Genomic DNA, 20,734 nt, shown 5'->3' on the forward strand with positions numbered 1-20,734 from the left:
AGCACAGAAAGTTACCAAATGACCAAAGCCATGCAACTCCTGCAGGAAATCAGCCACACCAGTACCTCTTATTAAAGCTCTTAAAAATATGCTGCTATGAGTACTTTAAAAGACAATAAGCCATGATATTTACACCTGAAGCATAAAACAACAGTTCTTCTCTGCTGTACTTAGAAAATACATGCAGTAGGAGGACTGGCTCCATTTCCTCTGAACAAATATCTCAGGTCATATAAATTTGGTTTACTACAATGGTAAGAAAACAGAAGAGAAAGCAGGCTTGCATCAAAAGTTTTTTCCATAAACCAAGAGTTACACAGACTTCTTGAGGACCAATTACCAACAAAAGGTCAGAGCCTCCAGTCACCCTGCTTTGGCACAAGTACCAATGCCAGAGCAGCCAAATCAGGCCGGGCAGCTCAACCCCCCCATCCCCTAAACCCCTACATACCTGTCCTTGTAAGGTTATACGACTTCTCTCTTGCAGATGCTGACTGGAAACTGCAGAATGCCAGGGATGAATCTGACTTTGCGACTGTGCCCGACCAATATCAGATGCCTGTGTTACTTGATGAGGGCTTATATGGTGTTCTAGGTCATGCTCTAAAACATGGCTTGTGCTATCCTGAACAAATGCAGAGTCATCAAACTGTGGCAGAAGGTCTTCCTGAAGGAGGTCATCTGGGTCAAGTCCTGTAAACGGTTCGTTTGGAGCCTCAACTTGATGAAGTAAGTTCTCATCCAAAGACGTAAAACCATTGCTCTCAATAGGGTCTGTGAAATGGCTTATCTGAGAAGCAGAACCAGCAGAAGCTGGAAAATTAATATTCACAGGAGAAAGTTTTGAACTACTAAAGTTGCCCTGAGGATGCGCAGAATGCAACATTTGAAAACTACTTGAATTCAAAGGTGTATTAGGATTCAACATGTGCTCGGTTGTTTCTTGCTTGGTCCCTGTTTGAGATGTAAAGGCATCGCTTCCAGTGAAGTCAGAGATAGGGTGTGTCTGCTGGCTACTAGAAAGAGCTGTTGTAGACTGAAGAAGGCTGGTAGGAGAAATGTGGTTATTAGAGTACGAATAAGGAGATGAAAATTGTTGGCTATTATTGACAGAACACGGAGTAATAGTTGGGGACTGTCCATCAAAAGTTCCTTCTTGATTCCCACAAAAATGTATTGAAGCACTTGCAGTTTGAGAAAACTGTTGAACAGACAGAGGCTGCTGTGAAGTTGAAGGATTAGAAACTGGAGGTGGGTGGTTAACATTGACTCTGTGAGAAGTAGATACATTAACTTCCAGGAAGTCTTTTGGCTGACTCAGAGCATCTTGCCCCGTGTTGTTCCTGCTTTGTTGAGATCGTAGTGAGGCACACTGATGCTGCGGTTCATTAGCCTGAAATAAGGCAAAGTCATGGTGTGCTACAAAGCTTTTGTTTTGCTGCATAGACTGAGAATGTCCTTGATGAAAGGGGGACCCATTTTGATTCGAAACAGTCGTGGCAGTTTGGTGACCCCACATAGGACTACCATCAGCCACATCTGGAAACATCCCATTAGACTGTGTTTGTGGATGAATTGGTGAACAATTGAATTGAGAGTGTGGCGATAAGACGTTGTCTGCTGAGCTATTGAAAGACGTACTTACTTGGTGAAGTTTCAGAGAATCATACTGATTCAGCGGCTCAAACTCACTCATCTTCTGTTGATTCTGAGCATCTTGCACATGGTTCAAGGAGTCTATGTGCAAAGGTTCAAATTCTGCACCTAAATTCAATTCATCAACAAGTGAAACAGGTCCAGGTTGAACAAAGGCATCATCTGACAAACCTTCTAAGGTCTCACTAAAAAGATTGGCATCATCAAAAAAATCCATCATAGGATCAGTCATCTTGGTAGGTCTGTACTGCTAACTTCTCTCAACTCCAAAAGGAGTCAGTTTTGGCTCTCTGCAGTAAACAGAAACAGATTACATCCAGTGGTCACCACCTTATCCAAGGCATTCCAGCATCCATTAGTGCTTCTGATGAAATGTTCGTCTTAAAGTGTTAAAGCATCCTATGGGAGAGGGGAAAAAAGAGAAGCATAATAACACAATTGCTTTGTATTTCATTCCTCATACCTCCTTTTCCTTCCCAATATTTCTATGGATTTTTGATATTTCATTCATAATTTTAATAATTTAGGTAAAGCACAAATCACTTAAGAGTTATTTTTTGCTTTTAGCAGATGTCCTCTACAGCTCTTATAGTTTAAGCCTTATGCATTTGATGCTTTAAGTATATGGGTTTCAAATTGTTTCCAGTTTGCTGTTATCTAAGCACAAATTCAGGTTCTTCTATGCCATTTTCATTAAAGCTACCAAATTGTAACAGACTTGTTTTCCAGTAGTCCAGAAGTAAAATTCATTTGCTTATGAACAAATTCAACAGAATGACAACTTCCCCCATACCAAACACCTTCAGACAGATAAGCCAACACTAGGATCCATAGAGATGATGTATTTTACAACAGTTTTAATCAAGGTGGTAATGTTTCCCAATAGAAAGTGATCTAGTAAGGCAACTATTTATATTTGATGGAATTCGAATGTGTCATCTTGTAAGCATTTTAACTATAATTATTTTTCAGCACTTTTATTAAAGGATCCATCTTCAGGTACTTCCACGTCTGAATTATTTTACTATTGTAGCTAGGTAATTCAACTAGGCTACACCAAGATGAATTAGATGAGCTCCTACATCCCGTAGTCAGTAAGAGATATAGAATAAAACAGACCTACTAAACACATGTATTTTTCAGAAAAGTACCGAGAAAGATGAGAAAAGATCCCTATCTACATTTCTCCAAACCAACACCTCCAAAGACCTGCATTGTTTTCAGGCTTTTGTAGCATTTCTAATAGAATCATCTCTCATCTTAGGATATTTCAACTCAGAAGATAAGTTGGGGGAAAAAGTTATTTTAGCTAAGAAAAGAAAACCAAGTAAGATTAAGTACAGGGAAAGAATATTGTAGCCACAGAACAATCTAATTTAAGAGATGCCCATCTGTGGAAAGATGGATGGAAATTATGGTAGTTGTGTAAAATGTCAAGTTCCAGGTTATCAAGGACTCAACTGTTAAAAACTCAGGTTTGAAGCCTGTATCGAGACTGAGCATAACCATCTCATCAGACTGCACGTAGCTCCTTGGTTATGCCCAGATAGACTGTTTCACTGTGACTCATAAGGAAGGCTATTAAGTTTGTACTAAAACTTGAAAAAAAAAGAAAAAAATTACTTCTGTCTTTAGTGATATCGATACAACCAGCTGTACAGTATTTTTATGTAGGGTAAGTGATGTACAGTTCAGCAACTCCACACTAACTATTAAACATGCTCCTGAGTTTAACTATACAATAGCCTAGAAGTATCAAACAGGAGTAAAAACAACCATTGAAAAAACATGCACCAGACAACCTCTTCATGTTTTATTACTGAGTAACTTAAAAAAAAAAAAAAAGGAAGAAAAAAAAAGCATAATAGCAGATATCACTGTCGTCATGGCTCTGTAACTCTGAGCTTGTGTCCTTGTGTCCTGGCAATTTTCTTCTTTGCTCAAAAGACAAGAAATGTTTCCCATCTCTGTTCTTCCGACTTCCTTTCAAAATAATCAAAAAAAGGAAGAAATAAAGAGACTACAAAACTCTTCTAATATAAACAGCCCTTTTAAGATGCAAAAGTTTTATAAAACAAGTCTTCATAGGTGTGAAAAGAAAAAGTAACCTGAAGACGTCAGCTTCAAGGACCCACGCAAGATGGACTTCCAAATGAGAAATCTGAAGGCTAGACAAATGAGACACTTCTCCAGGCTAAATAGATACATGTAAATACATCATGACAAAAGCTTTTATGTAGACAAGAGATGATCAAGTGGGAAAAAATAAAAATAATAAAAAAACACTATTTTCAAAAGGATGCCACTGTAGATAGCCTGAACACAGCTCTGTTGCAAAGACACCTTGTCTTTTGATCAGAGAAGCACTTTCACACTTTGCTTTTTAATTCACTGTCCATAAAATGCATCATGTTTCTTCAGCCCAAAGAAAAGCATACCTGGGAACTTCAATAGTATCTAGCCTTGCACTCAGTCATCTTCAAAACCTACTCAGTGACTGTGCTTTTTGTGTCTCTGTTGTACTTAAATATGAAAACATTGAATGCTCAGCTTGCAAATCGTGAAGGCACATGAAGGCAAACTGCAGCACACTTCTGATTAAAACTGGCACATAAGCATGATTTTTCTGTCCCTACCTTGAAAAAAAATTCCTACCTTCTCACATCCATTAACATTAAGATTCTCACATGGGAACTCTTTCACATGCTTTAAGTGCTTCTCTTCCCCTATTTTGCTCCCTCTTACATAGAAAATGATAGCAGCTACAATTAGGTTTTAGCACGCTTTTATCCAGCCTTTTCTTTTCCCCAACAGATCTCTTGTACCAAGTTGAATTTTGGACATTCTTTTACCTTCAGCTGGCAAAAGAGCATTTTAGGAAGTAAGTGTTTCTAAGACTTTCATCTATTGTACTTGACAACCAGAAGTTTAACAATGCAAGTGCAGACAATATAAGTATTTTTCCAAAATCCTTCTCACTCAAGATAAGCTCCTCTTGCAGTCACATTCTAATCAGAATGGGGAAACTAGTTCTGAATCCCTATTCAATGAAGCAAACTACAGTAACAAGAGGCAGAATGTAAAAAAAAAAAAAAAAAAAAAACCAAACAAATCCCACCCAAAATCCCAACACTGTTTTGTTAAAACTACTTATTTCCCATCAAGCAAACACTGTTACAGTTAATAACTCTATTTTACAGCAATCCAGTTTGATTTCTCTTCATAAATAAAATTCAACATCTGTGTGCCCCTTATATCCCGAATTTGTAATAATCACACTTGCTGTAGAAACTAAACTAACTGTAATATTTTGTATGTCTGAATTCACCATTATTTTATACTGATTTAACATTAATCTCAACCCAGCTTAAAGTTGGTAAGATCCTTCTACAACAGCAAAGTCTAAGAGATTTTTGGAGAAATTCTAGAAAATAAAAAGAGCACCACACCAGAGGTACAACCTGACAAAGCAATTAGAAAACCATGGTCTCTTTACTTGAGTTTAAGTAGTTACTGCCCCCTATGAGCTGGAATTGCTTCAACAGCATTTACCAAGTATAGGACATTTGGTAAACTTGTAATTTTCCGTGGTGTTGCACACTTTTTTTTTTTTTTAAATATAGTGGAACCCAGAGACATCCAACAACATTTCTTACTAGCATTTAGTTTCTCTCTTTTTAACTCCTCAATTTTGTATCAAGATGATTTATGCAAGAAAATTGAATAACAGCTAAGAAAAAACATCAAATGTGTTCTTCAGACATGCCGAAACACATTTCAAGGTTTGTCATCCTTGTATATTCTAAAGCATCTCTCGTTTAAACATTAAATTTCTCAAACTGCTAACTCTACAATTTTACTTCACACAAAGCTCAGCATGCAAGAAGTATCAAGTTATTCTGCAAACATACCTGAATTAAAACAAAAACATTTTCCAGCTTCTATTTTTATCAGTTCACTACTCATTAAACAGAACACCTATATTTTAATTTACTAGTTCCTAACATAAGCTTTACAGTAGAGATCTAAACCAAAGTTTTAAAACAGAAAAAATGGTATTAAAATATATCTTACAAGTCCAAGTAAATGAAAATATACTCACTTCTGCACAGCTCATGTTTTTCATTTAAAAGTACACAACTTGGTAATCTATGTTTGTAAAAACATCTTTTCTATTACAAACAATATAAATCAATTAACTACTCCTGTTCCTCTTAATTTGCAAAATTAGCTAATTTATTTTTTCTGTAATTCTAACTTCTTTAAACTTTACATCTTTCTCAAGTTTTATTTATATTCAAAACCACTTAGAAATGAAGCTGGGTACACTCGGCCCTATTTGATCCCTTTCATTAAAAAGTCTGTGTGCAACAAGACAAAATCGATACCAGAGCAGAGGTTAGGAAACGGAGATTTCAAGTTAAAAAGGTCAATGTAACTTCTTGCAAAGGGGAAAAAAAGCAAACTTTCTCCATTGTGGCTGTCCATCAGAGTTTAGTAACAGCCTTTTACTCTAGTCAGAGAGAAAGGCCAAGAAGAAATAAAGACAGTCTGAAAGTCTCAAAGAGATGATCTCCTTTTATAGTAGATTAGCGTATGGAAGATAAGAGTTGCAAAAAGACAAGCTTTAGCTATAGAAACAAGCGATAGCAGAAATGAAGGCAATGGTAGAAGATACAATAAACAGACGAAAAGTACAGAAAAAGGTATTTTATCACATACGTCAAAAAAAGAATGAACCTGTAAGAAAACAGAAAAAGACAAATTTTCCTTGCAAGAAGAGAAGTAGTAGTCAATGAAGAGTAGCAGTAAAATGGAAAATAAAACCTGATTATTTCATTAATTGCATTGTTGATTACTTATGATGAAGGGACAACAGCAAACTAGCTGCTTTAGTTATGAGCATGCCAATCAGGTAAAAATTCAGCACATTACTAATGACATCTCCTCTTTTATCCTTTGAGGGACTGAGTATCGCAGCTTCACATGACAAACGTATGACAGCATCACAGATAATAGGAAGCAGGTGACTTTGATGGACACTTTTTATGTGAGAAGTTGAAATAATGGCTATCAAGACACATAATAAAAGCTACCTCAGAAATAAGTTAGCAACAAGTTAGTAGAAGAGATCAGAACTGAAGTCATTGAAGCATAACGTAACAGAAATCCAGATTACATGAAAAGGAAATAGAAGAGGTAAACACAGATGGCCATAACTAGGGAGGAGTTTTACATTATATGCATGGACAGTGTTGGTTTTTTTTTTTTTTGAAAGCAAGGCAACAAAGCATAACAGACTTGCTTCCAAACAAGATCTGTGAAAGACTGAAAAATAGTTTTGTTTGCTAAATTTTATGTAGTATACAACAGCATGACAGGCATAAAGAGGTATAATGTGGTAGAAAACAATACTGAAAAATCTGATCACTTCTGCATGATATTCAGAAGTGATAGAGATCTTCCCTCCCCCAATATTAAAAATAAATTACATTTACACTATCATTATTTAACCGATTTAGTTATAACCAAAGCTTTGGCTGAGTTCAAAAAGCTGCAGTAAATTAAATACAGAAATTATTTCCCAGTGATGCTCCAATATAAATGATAGTATATTATAGATTTAAAGATCAATGTGCATGTTAAATTTAAAATGCACAACGGGACAGAACAATTTGCTCAAATTCAAGAAACACAGAAGACAGAAAAAGAATGTTTAGACATTTAGTAGAGATCAACTGTTTTATTCTCTAACAGAAAGAGAGAAACAAGTCTTTGAATAAGAATGCCAGTACCTATAGCAAATATGGATCAAAGAGGTGAGTTTTCTCTTCCTGGTATCACTAAAATTAGTAAAAAGTTTGCTTGGGTAGTCCGTTTCATTGAAGAGAGAATAAACATCCAAATTTTATTTTATATAATCCATATTATATTGGTATGTTGCATATTATATCTATATATACACGTGTGTGTATATATATGTAAATACGCATTTTTAATTTTAAAATTGCCTTTCATATGTATGTATTTCTAACTATTTTGGACTAATAAGCTATACCTTCAATAAAATCATACCCTCAATATGACACTTTTGTTTAGAACTCTTCTACTAAAGAGTTCACAGACATTATACTACATACTCAAAAGATAACTCAAGTCCTTCATATTTTGATTTGAAGGTCAGAAAAAGATTTGAAACTGCTTTAAATTGTCAGTAGATTCCTGTCCATGGCTACGGCTCCAACTCTGAGTAAGAGCATACAACCAGAGCACACTGACTGGGGTGTACTTCCCATACGGATACAGAGTGGTCTGGTTGCATATCTGCACTTATTTTGCTTACACCAAACACTTTATGTCACTCACTGTTCCCCCTTGCACCCCTCACAAATGCACAAACTGCCATCTAACAACTCTCCTCCTTTCCCCTGAAGCAGGCAGCCTCTGGGAAATAAATATTGAAGGTTTACAGGAAAAAATAAATAAATGACAAATGACAATTACACACTTTTTAAGGTTTTATATAAAGTTCGAGTGAACCAACGTGACAAAGGATTTTTCACATGGAAATGAAACATCTTTCAATGCAATTAATGCCAAATTTCTACCATAAGCAAAGAGATTGGCAGGCACTATGTACGGGACAGATCCTTCATTAATAACAGCTTTGCCTAAGCTCAGAGCAAAACCACACCAAAGAGAAAGTGTATCACAAAATTTTTATATATAAAATTGCATGACATCATGCAACGATGTCAGCAGTGTTTGTGGCACTTCATGTACTTCTTCAAGGATCCATTAATTTAGAACTCAAGTTTAATTTATAACATTAATTTATAACTCAAGTTTATTTTATAGTCTCAAAATGATATTTCAACAAGCAGTGCCTAATATACGAAGGGAACACATTACACCAAATTCTGCAACCTATGAAGTTATCTTAGCTGTTTTATTTAGATACCTACAAAAATTAAAATATTAGTAGCATTTAGAAAAACTCCCATTCTCTATCTGGATTTTTGCAAGTCTTCTGTTTCTACTTTTTTGAAGTAGGACTAATACCCCAAAGTTTCTTCAGATGAGATACAGCTTTTACTATTGAAAAACTGTTTTTGTTTTTTAATTACATAAAATTCACAACTATTTTGTTTGTTGTTTTCCAGGACAGAGTTCTTTTCTTTCTAGAGCTCCAAAAATTCAAAAGATGGATGGCAAATGTCTAATTAAAGCCAGTAGAACTCTTATATATATACAAAAAGGAATTAAAACTCACTGACCAATTTGTAATTATTTAGAATTATTATTTACCTATATACAAAAACTCTGTCTCACTATCTAACCAAGAGTTAGTGTAATATGAAAGTCAGACCACTGATATTTAGGTATATGAACTCCTAAGTTGCATGAATAGCTTGAGTCAAAATTAAGAGCTCATACATGCACCTAAGGAGCTCTATACTAAGTATCTGATGAACCTGTAAGACACCAGTTGCTAAAATCTTAGAAATTAACAATATACCATAAGATACTCCATAAAAGTGTTCAAGTCAAGATGAAAAATATCCTTACCCATGAATACAGAACACATCTCTTTAACGAAGAATTAAGTTCAGAGATGCTCTTTATCTCCAGATGGGCACCTCATCATTAGAGACCTGAAAATGAAACATATTAAACTAGCCACACAAAACCAATTTTAAGATTATACTTGAAATAATAGCATATTATTATGCAAATACGACAGTTGGAACTCAATTATTTAATAGATACCATAAAAACAAGAACACCAGAATTAATGTACAATCAGCAGTAGCCTTGATGTTATAAATGTCTCTTAAATAAGGAAGTGAAGTGCCTATTTTTACTAACTCTGGGAGAAAAAGCAAACACAAAACTGCAACATCCCAGTAAAATTTTTTTGTGAGTACTATTACTACATTTATCCTTTTATGTAATGTCAAATAGATCTCCCATTATGCAAAAATCCTCTTCACATCCAGATGTTAGAATCAAGTTCAAAATTATTCAACTGTCAAGTAATATGCAGCATTTCAAAATATATTTTAATTCCTAAACTTGTTTATCTAAAAATTGTCTTACAATATATAAATTAATTGAATAAAAGCATTAAAAATATTATTATTTATTATATTGCAATCAAGTAATTGCTCTTAGCTGTAAAAGTGAAGCAGTAAAAACCAGAAGTCTAATTAATCTGTAACTACTATATAATACAAGCACTATCTTAAATTCTTTGCTATCAGAAAACACAGTTGTCCTCCCTGAAGCAGTGTGTTCAGAAAATTTCAAAACAAAAAGATACTACTTACTCTTCAGGCCAGTGTCCACTTGCTTGAACAGATTCCAATATGGAGACAACTGTGGAGTACTTAGAAGTTTGAAATATCCTATGTTGAAAAGAAGAAAAAACGTACATAAATAGAAGAACAGAACTACGATACATTCTAACAGTAAAATATAAGAAATATTTCATACAGAGAAAGAATCATTGATGATTGCACTGAGTGCTAAAGACGGATACATGCAAAAGGAACTTAAAGCTTTCTTAAGATGCAAAATAAGATCTATCTCCCCAGATTCTCAACTAAGCTATGTTGTATGTGAGCTTTTAATTACACAACTATAAACGTATCTGTTAAATGTGTATGGTTAAGAAAAAGTTCTGTAAAGTTTCCTTCTTTGGAGCATGGTCTTAATTCTTCTTTAAAATCTCAAATTGGGAAAATTTGCTGATACATGAGGAAGCTTATATTAAATAGAACCAGAACTAAATTTATCGAGAACTAGATACAGACATATTAGGCTTAGAAACTTTTTTTTTTTTTAATCTTCCACTGACCAACTAACATAGCTTCATCATGAAATACTCAAAAACCACGCACTTCCCTATGGGCACAAGGATTTTCTTATGTTCCTGAAGGAATCCGAGAGAACTACTGTTCTTCATACAAGATTTTGAACAATAGTCATCTTTCTCATTTTAGACCCCAAAATGCAGACTTTTATACACATTACTGTAACAGGATATAAGCTATGCATTTCAATTAGTTTAAAATAGTCATTTTAACCCTAATTTCTACTTCTTAGAGCACCATCCTAGATTTAATAAAAGAGTGTATTAAGTTGTATACAAAATCCTTGTGTGTTTTTGTCTTAGGTCTTTGGCAAATACCATTTAGAGAACTTAGCAGCAGCAGATTGAGAAATTATTCTTTTCAACTCCTTCTTTCAACCTATCTGCCAAAGGTTACTGCCCTCAAATCACATTGCTTGGAACAAAACACATACATGTGCCTCAGCTGCTTCGGTGCATAGCGTCTCAGCTCAGGTTTAACCTAGCCTTTTGGCATTAGACATTGCATTAAAATGGCTGAGGTGTACACATACTTTCCATTTTCTCGTTTATATTTTGCAGGCATTAATTTCAACAGAGGAACAATAACAAAGGCGGTAAGGAGATGGTAACATGGTACAATCGTTCGGGAGCTTGGAGTATAGCTAAAGTTTCAAGAAGCTTCTTGTAAAGAGTGTAAGGCTTATCCTTGAGCCAGTTTATTTTACTGAACATAAATGTTAGAAAGTTCAAAGGTTCTGCCACAAGACTACTGAAGGAAGCTATTCTAATAACTTGCTCTGCTCTTTAAACATTACCATCATTTTGCCTCTCCAAAGGGAAGAGTCAAATTTCAGAACTTCAGAGGTGCTGCTTATTTTGCTAATACAGCTCACAGAATTTCCCAGTCTTCATTTCTTCAGGTGCAAATACCACTCTGCAGAATAACTTCTCTTTAAGAGACCTGCCCACAAATCTCAGCATAGCTGCACTGAATAGGAACGGGCTCTTTTTATCCTCTTTAGTTCTCAGAAGAGTTAGAACAACATATTCAGTGTAACATCCTTGTAACTTACACTTCTGGTCACTAGAAAGGCAGTTGCACAGGCTTCCCTCTGAGTTTAAAAAGAAAAACCTCTTGGTGCTCTCTAGATTTCTCATGTGTGCATTATAGGGTTTCTAATTATTTGCCAGCTGCTTTTATCATGAACTCCAGCATTACACCTGAGACACGTTTCTGAATTCCAGTATCTTCCTGAGGAACTTCACTGCAGTTTTTAAGAGGTAGAGAAATGAACGCGCTGAAAACCAGAAAAAAGCTCTCTCCTTTTCACACAGCCTAAAACCAGATTTCGTAAGGAACCTTCAGAGACAAAAAGACTTCACAGCACAGCCCTCTTTCAGCTCACAATCTGTTAGCATATTAACTCCCAACAATTCCCATGTTCTCATCTGATAAGCATCTTTATGAACTGCTGCAATTTTATGACCTGGATGTACCAACTAGAACAATTCAAAGGCTCGCATCTGTTCTACAAATGAGCTGTAAGTACAGACCAACAGTAGCAAAGCCTTGACACTAACAGAGAGAAATTACTAAAAATTTGCAAAAAAAAAAAACCAAAACACACCAAACAACAAAAGTTCAAGTCTCAACACCCCCAGATGAGGACATGACAGGACCATGGACATCAGTGCCATGACAGCGCTCTACTCAACAGAATAGGTTGAGATGTTCAGGTTCATGCTACATGACCTGGCATCAAGCGTTTCACCTATTACACTCATCTATATCTTTCAGAAACAAAGCTGCATGTAACTTTTCTCCTTTAAAACTATTTCCAAGCAAATTTGGCATCAAAGTTTCTCAAAAAAGTCCCTCCCAAACACATGCTAAGCAAAACCTTCTGAATTTGTTACTAGTTTAATATACTATTCTTAAGAAAACGATGAAAAATTATATTATCTCAAGCAAAATAACATTTATCATCTTGTTTCATTGTTTCATGAATATGTTCTTGAATTCACTTACAATAGATGGCCAGAGAATCCAGGCTCCTGCTGTAACACCAATACTTTGCCACAAGCATCTGACAACACAGACTTCTAAAACGCTTCCCCTGCTGAAATGGGACAATACACATCTGTCTCTCAAGGGTAACCAAGCGTTAATTCTTAAAAACTTCCCTGAAATTCTGGCTCTGAACCTAGATTTTAGCCTACCTTCTGCAAAACAGCAAAAAATATACTTCCAAAACCTGGATGCTGAAACCAGCAGCACGGTGCCCCATGGAATCAGGCCCGACCTCTTCCCTAACACGTGGAAATGGTGGTGGAAGCCAACAACTGCAGTGGCTTCACTACAAGATAAGGGAAAACAAAAACGTCAAATTTACTTCTCAGATTCCCTCTAAAAAATGGAGTATCAGAGGCAAATTTCATACCACTACACAGACCTAAACGCTATGAAACTTAACATTTTCTTTGTTGAGTTGTTAAGGACCAAATGTCATAAAAGAATTTGCTCTATAAAAGACAGTTGCAGAATAAATTGTGGAAAACTCCCTCAATTTTAGTGACCAGAACACGACTGAGCTTTCTAATACTGCTCATGCAACACAAGAAAAAATGCCCAATAAGACATTGCAGAAGGGAACCATTTGGTAACCAGAGTTATTAAATTTTCTTAATACGACTCAGATAAAGAACAAAGTCAAAGAATATTATTTGTCTTCAGAAAAAAATGATAGGAAATTTTTCCATCTGGCTGCAAACTTTAACTGCTGACTTAGGATGAAAACAAAAATATTTACCTTAAGAAAACAGTTATTTTCTTTAAAAAAAAAAGTAACATGCATTTACTAGTGGTCTAAAGACATGAATGCTTGACTTCTCCTTGGTAAATCCTAAGAGTAAAGTTGCAGTTAAAGCTGAAGATCATTGGCTCATTGACAGATGTCACATCCTATCAATACTTCTGCTGAATTCTGAGTTAAAAGAACTGCCTTTTCTTGTAGCTTGTTTCTAGCAGCTTAGTAACAAAGCAAAGGCAGCACTAAAGGAGAACTCAACCCAAGAGTAGCCTTTCACTTCAGCACTAAAGCTGGTTCTCTAAAGGTATCTGTGTATCCATCTGAATACTACTACACATGCATTTTGAAAGTGTTACTGAGATGCTAAAAGTTTCTGAAGTTGAGCTATAGCTTTACTAACCACACCATTTAAAAAGTGTTTGATTTAAAGCTGATCTTTCACAAGTTTTGAACTCTGCAGTTCCTCGAAAACTTGGTCATCGCAAACCACATCATACTTTGTCATGCAATACTTAAAAGAAAACAAAAAACTGCTTAAAAAAGACCTCTCCTCACACCCTTGTAAGTAGGAAAGTCTTCTGTTCAGCCTTTTTGACATCTGGCCAGCTCTTTCTCGTGTTTATGGATTGATTAGATGGAAAAAAAAAAAAAGAATCAGAGAATCCTGCTATTCCTTCATCCAAAGAAAGAGCTGCAAACCATTTCTGGTGGTTGTTGTACGGCCAAAAGAATTAAACCTTAGCACAATAGTTTATATTGCTGAATGGGAAAGAGGATATTTAGGATATTATTACTTCCAATAACATCCTAAAATATTTCCAGTAATGCTAACTATCAATTCTTGAATGTTTGGCTTAAGAGACAACTGGTTTCTCCATCCCCCATTTACACGTATGCATTAACATTGCATTCCTGACACCAGCTACAGGAAGAGCACTAGAAAACGGAATTAGAGCACATAAGATAAGCCTGGGAGTGGGAGATTTCTAGGTGCTCATTAAGCACACTGTTTGATAGGAGAGGCTATAGGAAAGGACAAATAAAGACAGCTGAGCAGAATACAACGTATCTGCCAAACTAGTTTGGTTAGAAAAGAAACTGAGTGTGAAAGTTACCAGATATCAGTTAAACCCAGAAAAACACTTCAACTGATCAATTTAAGAACCTAGGGCCCAACGTTGACTGACACCTTAGTTAACAACAGCGGTAGAAAGAAGTCTAATACTGCAATCCCAAAATGTGTAGGCTCATGCCACTTGACTCCATCAGATCCAACTTCTCCTCATCCTAAACTGCATGAACAGTATCCAAGAAAGAAAGCAGTGTCTGAACACCAGGCTATTATCTACAAGACTGATATCAAGGAAAAAAAAAGAAAAGGAAACTGCATTGTAAGGAATTCAGACCCATAAAATGCATGTATAATTGTCCAGCTTACCTTCACTTCTGAAGTGTCTGAAGGATTAATACACTTAAATCTTAGTATTATAAGTTTGTGAGATACACAAAAAAATCTTACAACTAGCCCTTTAAGACGAACAGAAGTGCATCTATTTACTTTATGGGTTGCACAAACAAGGTAATTTTAAAGCGTCATGTGGATGTTTTTGTTTTAATCCACCTGCATCGCTAACTTTTCTCTCTCTTTATACAGGGAAACAAATGAACAATGTCTGTTTTAGGGCTTCTGAAGTCTCCTAGTACTGGCTCATGTCATACATCACTTAGATAACATCACTAAAAATAGTTTTTAAAAACAACACTGCCTTCATCAACATTTCTCCATGACTGAACCCTTGGAGGAATCTTCAGGAGCATTTAGCACCAGCAGCTCTGAGTAGGTGCTGAGATCCCTCAAAATCCTTGAAAAATTATGGGGCTTAAAATCCCAGTTCTTCCTCCAGTAAAAAGAACAGCTTTAATCTGAGGGAGAGGAGTTAACACACCTTCATCATGAAGAGCAGCATAAATTCTTACAAACGAGACTACCTGGTTAAACACAAACCAGTAAGCACAAAGTAAACCAGCAGAGGCATTGTAACTACCTATGTGCCTGTCCTTATCATACTATAAAGGCACAGTAAATTGAGGCAGTTTGCCCCCCTCTTTCTCATTAAAAAGAGAAAGCTACCTCACATTTACTGTAAGGTTAGAGGGTTCACAATGGGTTGTAATCAGGCAGCTACCGATACCTCAGGCTTGTAGTCCACTCTATTTCCCATCAATTTCTGTGTGTGCCCTCGCCTGGCACACAGTTCCCTGCATTGGTTAACTTTTGAAGCCATGTATATTAATTTTCGCTCTTCGGATGACAAAAACTGCATATTTAAGTCCATGGTGCTTTGCAAGTCCCATCTGCCAGATGCAGGAACAATGAAAAAGTCATTATTAAGCCTGAAAGAAAAAAGTATAAACGGGAGGTGGTAGAAACTCTGTTAGTAGATAAAACCAAATGATATTAACCGCTGCCACTCATTCTTTAATAGTTAACAAAGTATATGAAAGGAATAGTTATTAATTTAAAAATATTTATCCTATGGAAGAAACTAGCAAAAAGTTGATCTATGTACCAAGACATCAAAACTCGGAGGCAGGTAAAAACCCAGGTATTTCTCAAAGATGACTGAATGTTAACATTCTGCCTTGAATGCTAACCATATAATCATTCGTATGCAAATATAAGTGAAAGAATGATTTTACCTCACACCTACCAAATAAGAGCTTGATGGTGTCAAATGACACGGCTTTAAAGAGATGCAGAAAGGTCTCACACTCGATGGGCCTAATCTTCCTGAGAGGCGACTTACTTTTCATGGCTACTTCTCGCAGTCTCAGAAAAGACACACAAGGAGAACTAAAAACCTTCCCTATGGATGCAGATTGCTATTTTGTCCCCCGTGAGTATGCATAATGCTGCTAAAGGGTTCAGATTTCTTCTGCATAAGGCAGGAAGACCAACCTCTTATTTCCTCACACTGCTGAAGTTGAATAACTTTCACGAACTGAAGGAAGTTTGTAGTTGCTAAAGATTTATGGCACTTATACGAAGACAGTGAGGAGTGCAAAATATTTCTTGAGAACTGAAAGTGCATGCATCAACCTTCATGTCAAAGCTACACAGCCAAGTGAGGGAAGCCTGCTATCCTCACCTGCTTCGTATCCCTGCCCACAAACATGTGTGCAAAGAGGGAACGATGAGGTTTTCACATTTCACCGCTTTATGCTTCAGTAAGAAATAGCGTGATGTCTCCCCTTTAGTGGGAAATGATGCACGCCACCAATTCACCCAATGCGATACGCAGTACTGAGCTAGCCTCAAAATCCTCACCTTGTCATCCCACAAGGAAGTCAGCTTGCTACCTGGGAAACACCAGCCAATAGATGCCAACCTTGTGCTCTCACAGGCTCTTTTCTCAGCTCCCACCCATGCAGCAGGAACCTGTGGCCACGAGCCTCGGGTTGCCCTCACAGCAGCGATCCCCAGCCCAGCAGAGCCCATCGCCGTCCTCCCCAGGTACCCAGCCTTCCCTTCCACGTCCCCTTCCCCACTCCCACACCACCTGCTGCCGTGGATCCAGGCCAGGGGGCTGCCATAGTCGCCTCCTTTTTTTCCTTCGTCTTCCCCTGCCTGGGAAGTCATTTCATTTCCTCCCTCTGCCCACCTGGGCGGGGAGAGAGCGGGGCCAGCCCCGCTGCCCACCCGGGAGGGTGCCACATCCCCTCCCTGCCCGCAGCCCCACGACAAGGTGGGGCGCGACCCTCCCCTCCCCTTCCTCCCCCTCACTGGGGGGACGAGGCGCATCCAGCCCCGTCCTCGCCCTCCCCGAGGAGGGCAGCGCCCCCTTCCCCTTCCCCTCACCTAGCAGCGCCCAGGGCCCGGGGCAAGGCCCCATTCCCCCCTCCAAACTTTGCGGGGACCGCATCCCTGGGCCCCCCCCCCGGCAGCGGCCGCTCGGCCGGGCCCGGCCTCCCCCTTCCTCCCGGCGGCGGCTGCGAGCCGAGCGGCCCCGGGCCCGGCCGGGCCGTGCCGGGCGAGGGGCGGAAGCAGGTCGCGGCGGCGGGCAGAGCCCGGGCGGGGAGCAGGCCGCGCCGAGCCTCCCGGCGGCGGCAGGAGGAGGAAGGAGGGGCCGCCACCGGGGCCGGGGCCAGCCGGTGCGCCCGGAGCGCGGCCTGCTCGGCGGGGCGCAGCCCGGCCCCTCTCGCACGTACTCACCGCCGGGTTCGCCATTACGCCGCGGCGGCGGCGCCCGGAGCCTCCCCCGCTGCCCGGCAGGCGGCACGCACGGGCGGCTGCGGGGGAGCGGGGCGGCACGGGAGGGGATGCCCCGCGCCTGACAGCTCCCCACCGGGCCGGCCTCGGGCACGCGCAGCCCCGGCGGCGGCGGCGGCGGCTTCCCGTGGGCCCCACGCCCCCCTCCCCGGGCTCCCGCGGGCGCTTACCGGGGGCGGGCCGGCTGCCGGGGCCGCGCCGGGCCGTGCCGGGCCGTGCCGAAGTTTCAGCCGCTCGCCGCCGCGACCCCACCGGCCCCAGCGAGCCCGCGGGGCCGGGCCGGGGGGCTCATTTGCATATTTCTCAGCCCCGCGCTGATTGGCCGCGGCGCGCGGGGGCCGCCGCGCGCTGACACGGCGGGAGGGGAGGGGGGGAGCGGGAGCGGCGGCGGCGGCGGCGCGGGGCTGAGGGGACCCGCGGGTGGGAGGAAAAGGGGGCGGGGCCAGCGCGCGGGGCGGGGCCCGGGGGGGCGGGTTTCCTGCCCCCGGCCCTCGCTGAGGGGAGGTGGCGGGGGGGGGGGGAAGGAGGGGATAAAATGGAGCGCGGGCGGCGGGGCCGGGCCAGCCAACATGGCCCCCTCGGTGCGCAGCGGCCAATCCCCGGCGCGTTTACTCGGGAGGCGCCGGCTGAGGGCAGGCCCTGGCGGCTCCGAGGGGGGGGGAACCGGGGATGGGGAGTCCCGGGGCGCTCCCGGCTGAGCCCTGAGGGGGCGGTGCGGGGCAGCGCCCTCAGAGGAGGGGGGGGGGGGTCGGGGCCGTGAGTGGCGGTTCCCGCCTGCGCTGTGAGGGCAGGCGAGGGAGGGGCCGTGCGAGGGTAGTGCGGGTCGTTGGCCCCGCTCGTGGCGTGGCAGCCCCAGGAGAGCTACAGCTCTCCAGAGATAAATAAATACAGGCAGGGCTGCCATGGCCTCGGACGCACCGCAAAAAGCCATTTTTCCACAGGGGGTTCCTCGAGCGTGCCACCACAGCACGTGGGGCTCGTCAACCTTCCCCTCTGCTTTTACATTACATTTGTGTCAGTCATACAAAACAAAGTACTTTACATGTCAAATAGTGATTTGAAGATCAAAATCGAGAAGTAGCTCACAAGACGCTTAGCATTCATATTACAGAGGTGACTTTCAACAAGGCTTGGGCAGGAGTCGTTACAGGCTTATTTCCAGCCAGGGCCCTTTTGCCCTGCAGGCAGCTGGAAGGGGCGCTCACCTGCAGGGCAGGCAGGAATCACTGAGGGGGCTCACCTGCTGCTTTATCAGGAGCAGCAGAGAGAGAAAAAGCTCTTCAGGTGAGCGGTTATGCAACTCTTCCTGAAGAGGCCTCAGCAAGAAAGATTGGTTCACCTGAGGACTGAAGTAAGATGCAAAGGAGCGCGAGAGGATTCCCAGAGTTACCCTCCCGTCAGCATGATGCCTAGGAAGACTATTTGGACTACGCGTATAGGGATAGGAGAAATATCCTTCAGCATCTTCTGCAGCTTGCTGAAGAGAACTAGAGATGTACTTCTAGTTCTCTGCAACCTGTTGCTTATATGTCTTCTAAAAAGTTTTTATCGTTACAGCCAGTATCAGATTTCTTACGTAGTTCAGATACATAACTACATGTTGTAATACATGGATTTTAGGATCTCTAAACAGTTCAAATAAGCTTATATTGATAGAAGCATAAGATAGGCTCTTATTCTCCATTACTTCAAAACACAAACCCTTAAGCAATTTATTTAACAGTTTCAGCTTTCTAATATGCTATTTCCCTTCCTCTCCTTCCTTCATTGCTAAAGCTTTATATTTTTTTTCTTTCAGACTGTTCAGTAAGACTGCTTTTAACAGTTATGCTGAGGTTCTCTTAGAAGCTCTCTTCTTTTAGCCAGCCCTATAGGTTTTTCTTCTGTATGTTTTCTCTGATGAACAATAGAAGATAACTTCAAAAAATAAACATGCCTGTTGTTTAGTGTTTATTTTTTTTTTATGTCCTCATGGTTTTGAAAAGAAAGCACATATACCTCTACTTTTCTGTTCTCTCTGAAGAAGTATTTCTTCAAAAGAAAGGCAAACTCTATCCTTTTAGTACAATTAGTCAGCCAATCGTAGTGCATCCTTAATAAAGCTATCAATGCAATTATAACAGCGTGAAGGGCTTTTAGGTGTAGATACTTTGAATGGTAATGTTATAAGTTGAAAACACAGGGTTAGAATGATAAATCACATGAATGACTGAAAACGGGATCATGGGACTGATCATTCTGTTGCTGAAAAAGAAAATTGAATCTCATGAATCTCTTAGAATTTAGACAAAAGGAAAAAAAAACAGACTGTTTAAATGTGCAGAGTTAAATGTAGATTTTTGTTTGGGGCTTCATTTTCTTAAACATATCAGTTCTGGGGATCACTGTCACAAAAGTTTTGCACAGTGCTAAATGTTTTCTTTCAATTTCTCTAAACTTCTGTCACTTTATATCACCATCCAAAAAGGCTACTAGTATTTCAAACAATCATAATTTTAGCCAGTTTTATACATTTTGTGAGATCTTTGTTTTCTCACCACCACTGTTCCTTCACAAGCTAGTTGCAATGCTTTGATCTAACAGTCCATACAGATGACACTTCTAAAATGTTGGCTTTGATAAGGGAGGAAGAATACGGTGTGTCTCCCCTCCTTTATTTATGGATGTCCTACCTACAGCAGTTAGAGCACACGCATGTTTGTGTTCTGGATTCCCACAGAACTCCAGCAGTTCATTCTGCCTTGGGACCTACCACTCGCATGCCTTGTAACACATCGTAGGCTGTAGAGGGAGAAGTCCCACACTTTACGGAACACTCATCTTTTATCCTGTCTGGGTGTGGGATAAAATTTTCCAAGAAAAAAACAACAGAGGAAATTGATTGCTGCACTTGCCTGGTTTCCTGTCCTTTGATTATCCATGGAAGCTGCTGTAGGGGTATTGAGGTCAGGACTGGAATGAGGTCTGCAGGCACTGAATCAGCTGCTGAGATTCCATTGTTGCCACAGTGACTGCTTTGATCCTTCTCTGTAGCCACTCTGTGGGACTTGGGAAAGCAAAGAGCAGCTGCCTGCACAGATTGCAGCTATTAGAGCAACTCTTCATATGTCTCTGTCGACACTTTCTAGAAGCCTGGTAGGA

General features: G+C 40.2%; 1 protein-coding gene across 8 annotated transcripts in view; it reads right to left on the reverse strand.

Annotated features, from left to right (window-relative positions):
• Positions 1 to 17,936, reverse strand: part of CHD9 (chromodomain helicase DNA binding protein 9) — a 94,328-nt gene extending 76,392 nt beyond the window's left edge. For 3 of the 8 annotated variants that reach the window (XM_067004595.1, XM_067004593.1, XM_067004592.1), the window contains exons 1-4: positions 17,764 to 17,926; positions 9,987 to 10,064; positions 9,226 to 9,311; positions 452 to 2,055 (exon numbers count right to left, since the gene is read on the reverse strand). In XM_067004595.1, coding sequence (XP_066860696.1) covers positions 452 to 1,888 — 1,437 coding nt within the window. In that variant the 5' untranslated portion in view covers positions 1,889 to 2,055; positions 9,226 to 9,311; positions 9,987 to 10,064; positions 17,764 to 17,926. Of the gene's footprint in view, positions 1 to 451; positions 2,056 to 9,225; positions 9,312 to 9,986; positions 10,065 to 17,763 lie in introns of all 8 variants that reach the window. The other 5 variants (XM_067004591.1, XM_067004598.1, XM_067004594.1 and 2 more) reach the window with 4 other exon arrangements.
• Between the last annotated feature and the right edge of the window lie 2,798 nt (positions 17,937 to 20,734).

The sequence above is a fragment of the Anser cygnoides genome, chromosome 12 (assembly GCF_040182565.1).
Source record: "Anser cygnoides isolate HZ-2024a breed goose chromosome 12, Taihu_goose_T2T_genome, whole genome shotgun sequence".
Classification (NCBI taxonomy): domain Eukaryota; kingdom Metazoa; phylum Chordata; class Aves; order Anseriformes; family Anatidae; genus Anser; species Anser cygnoides.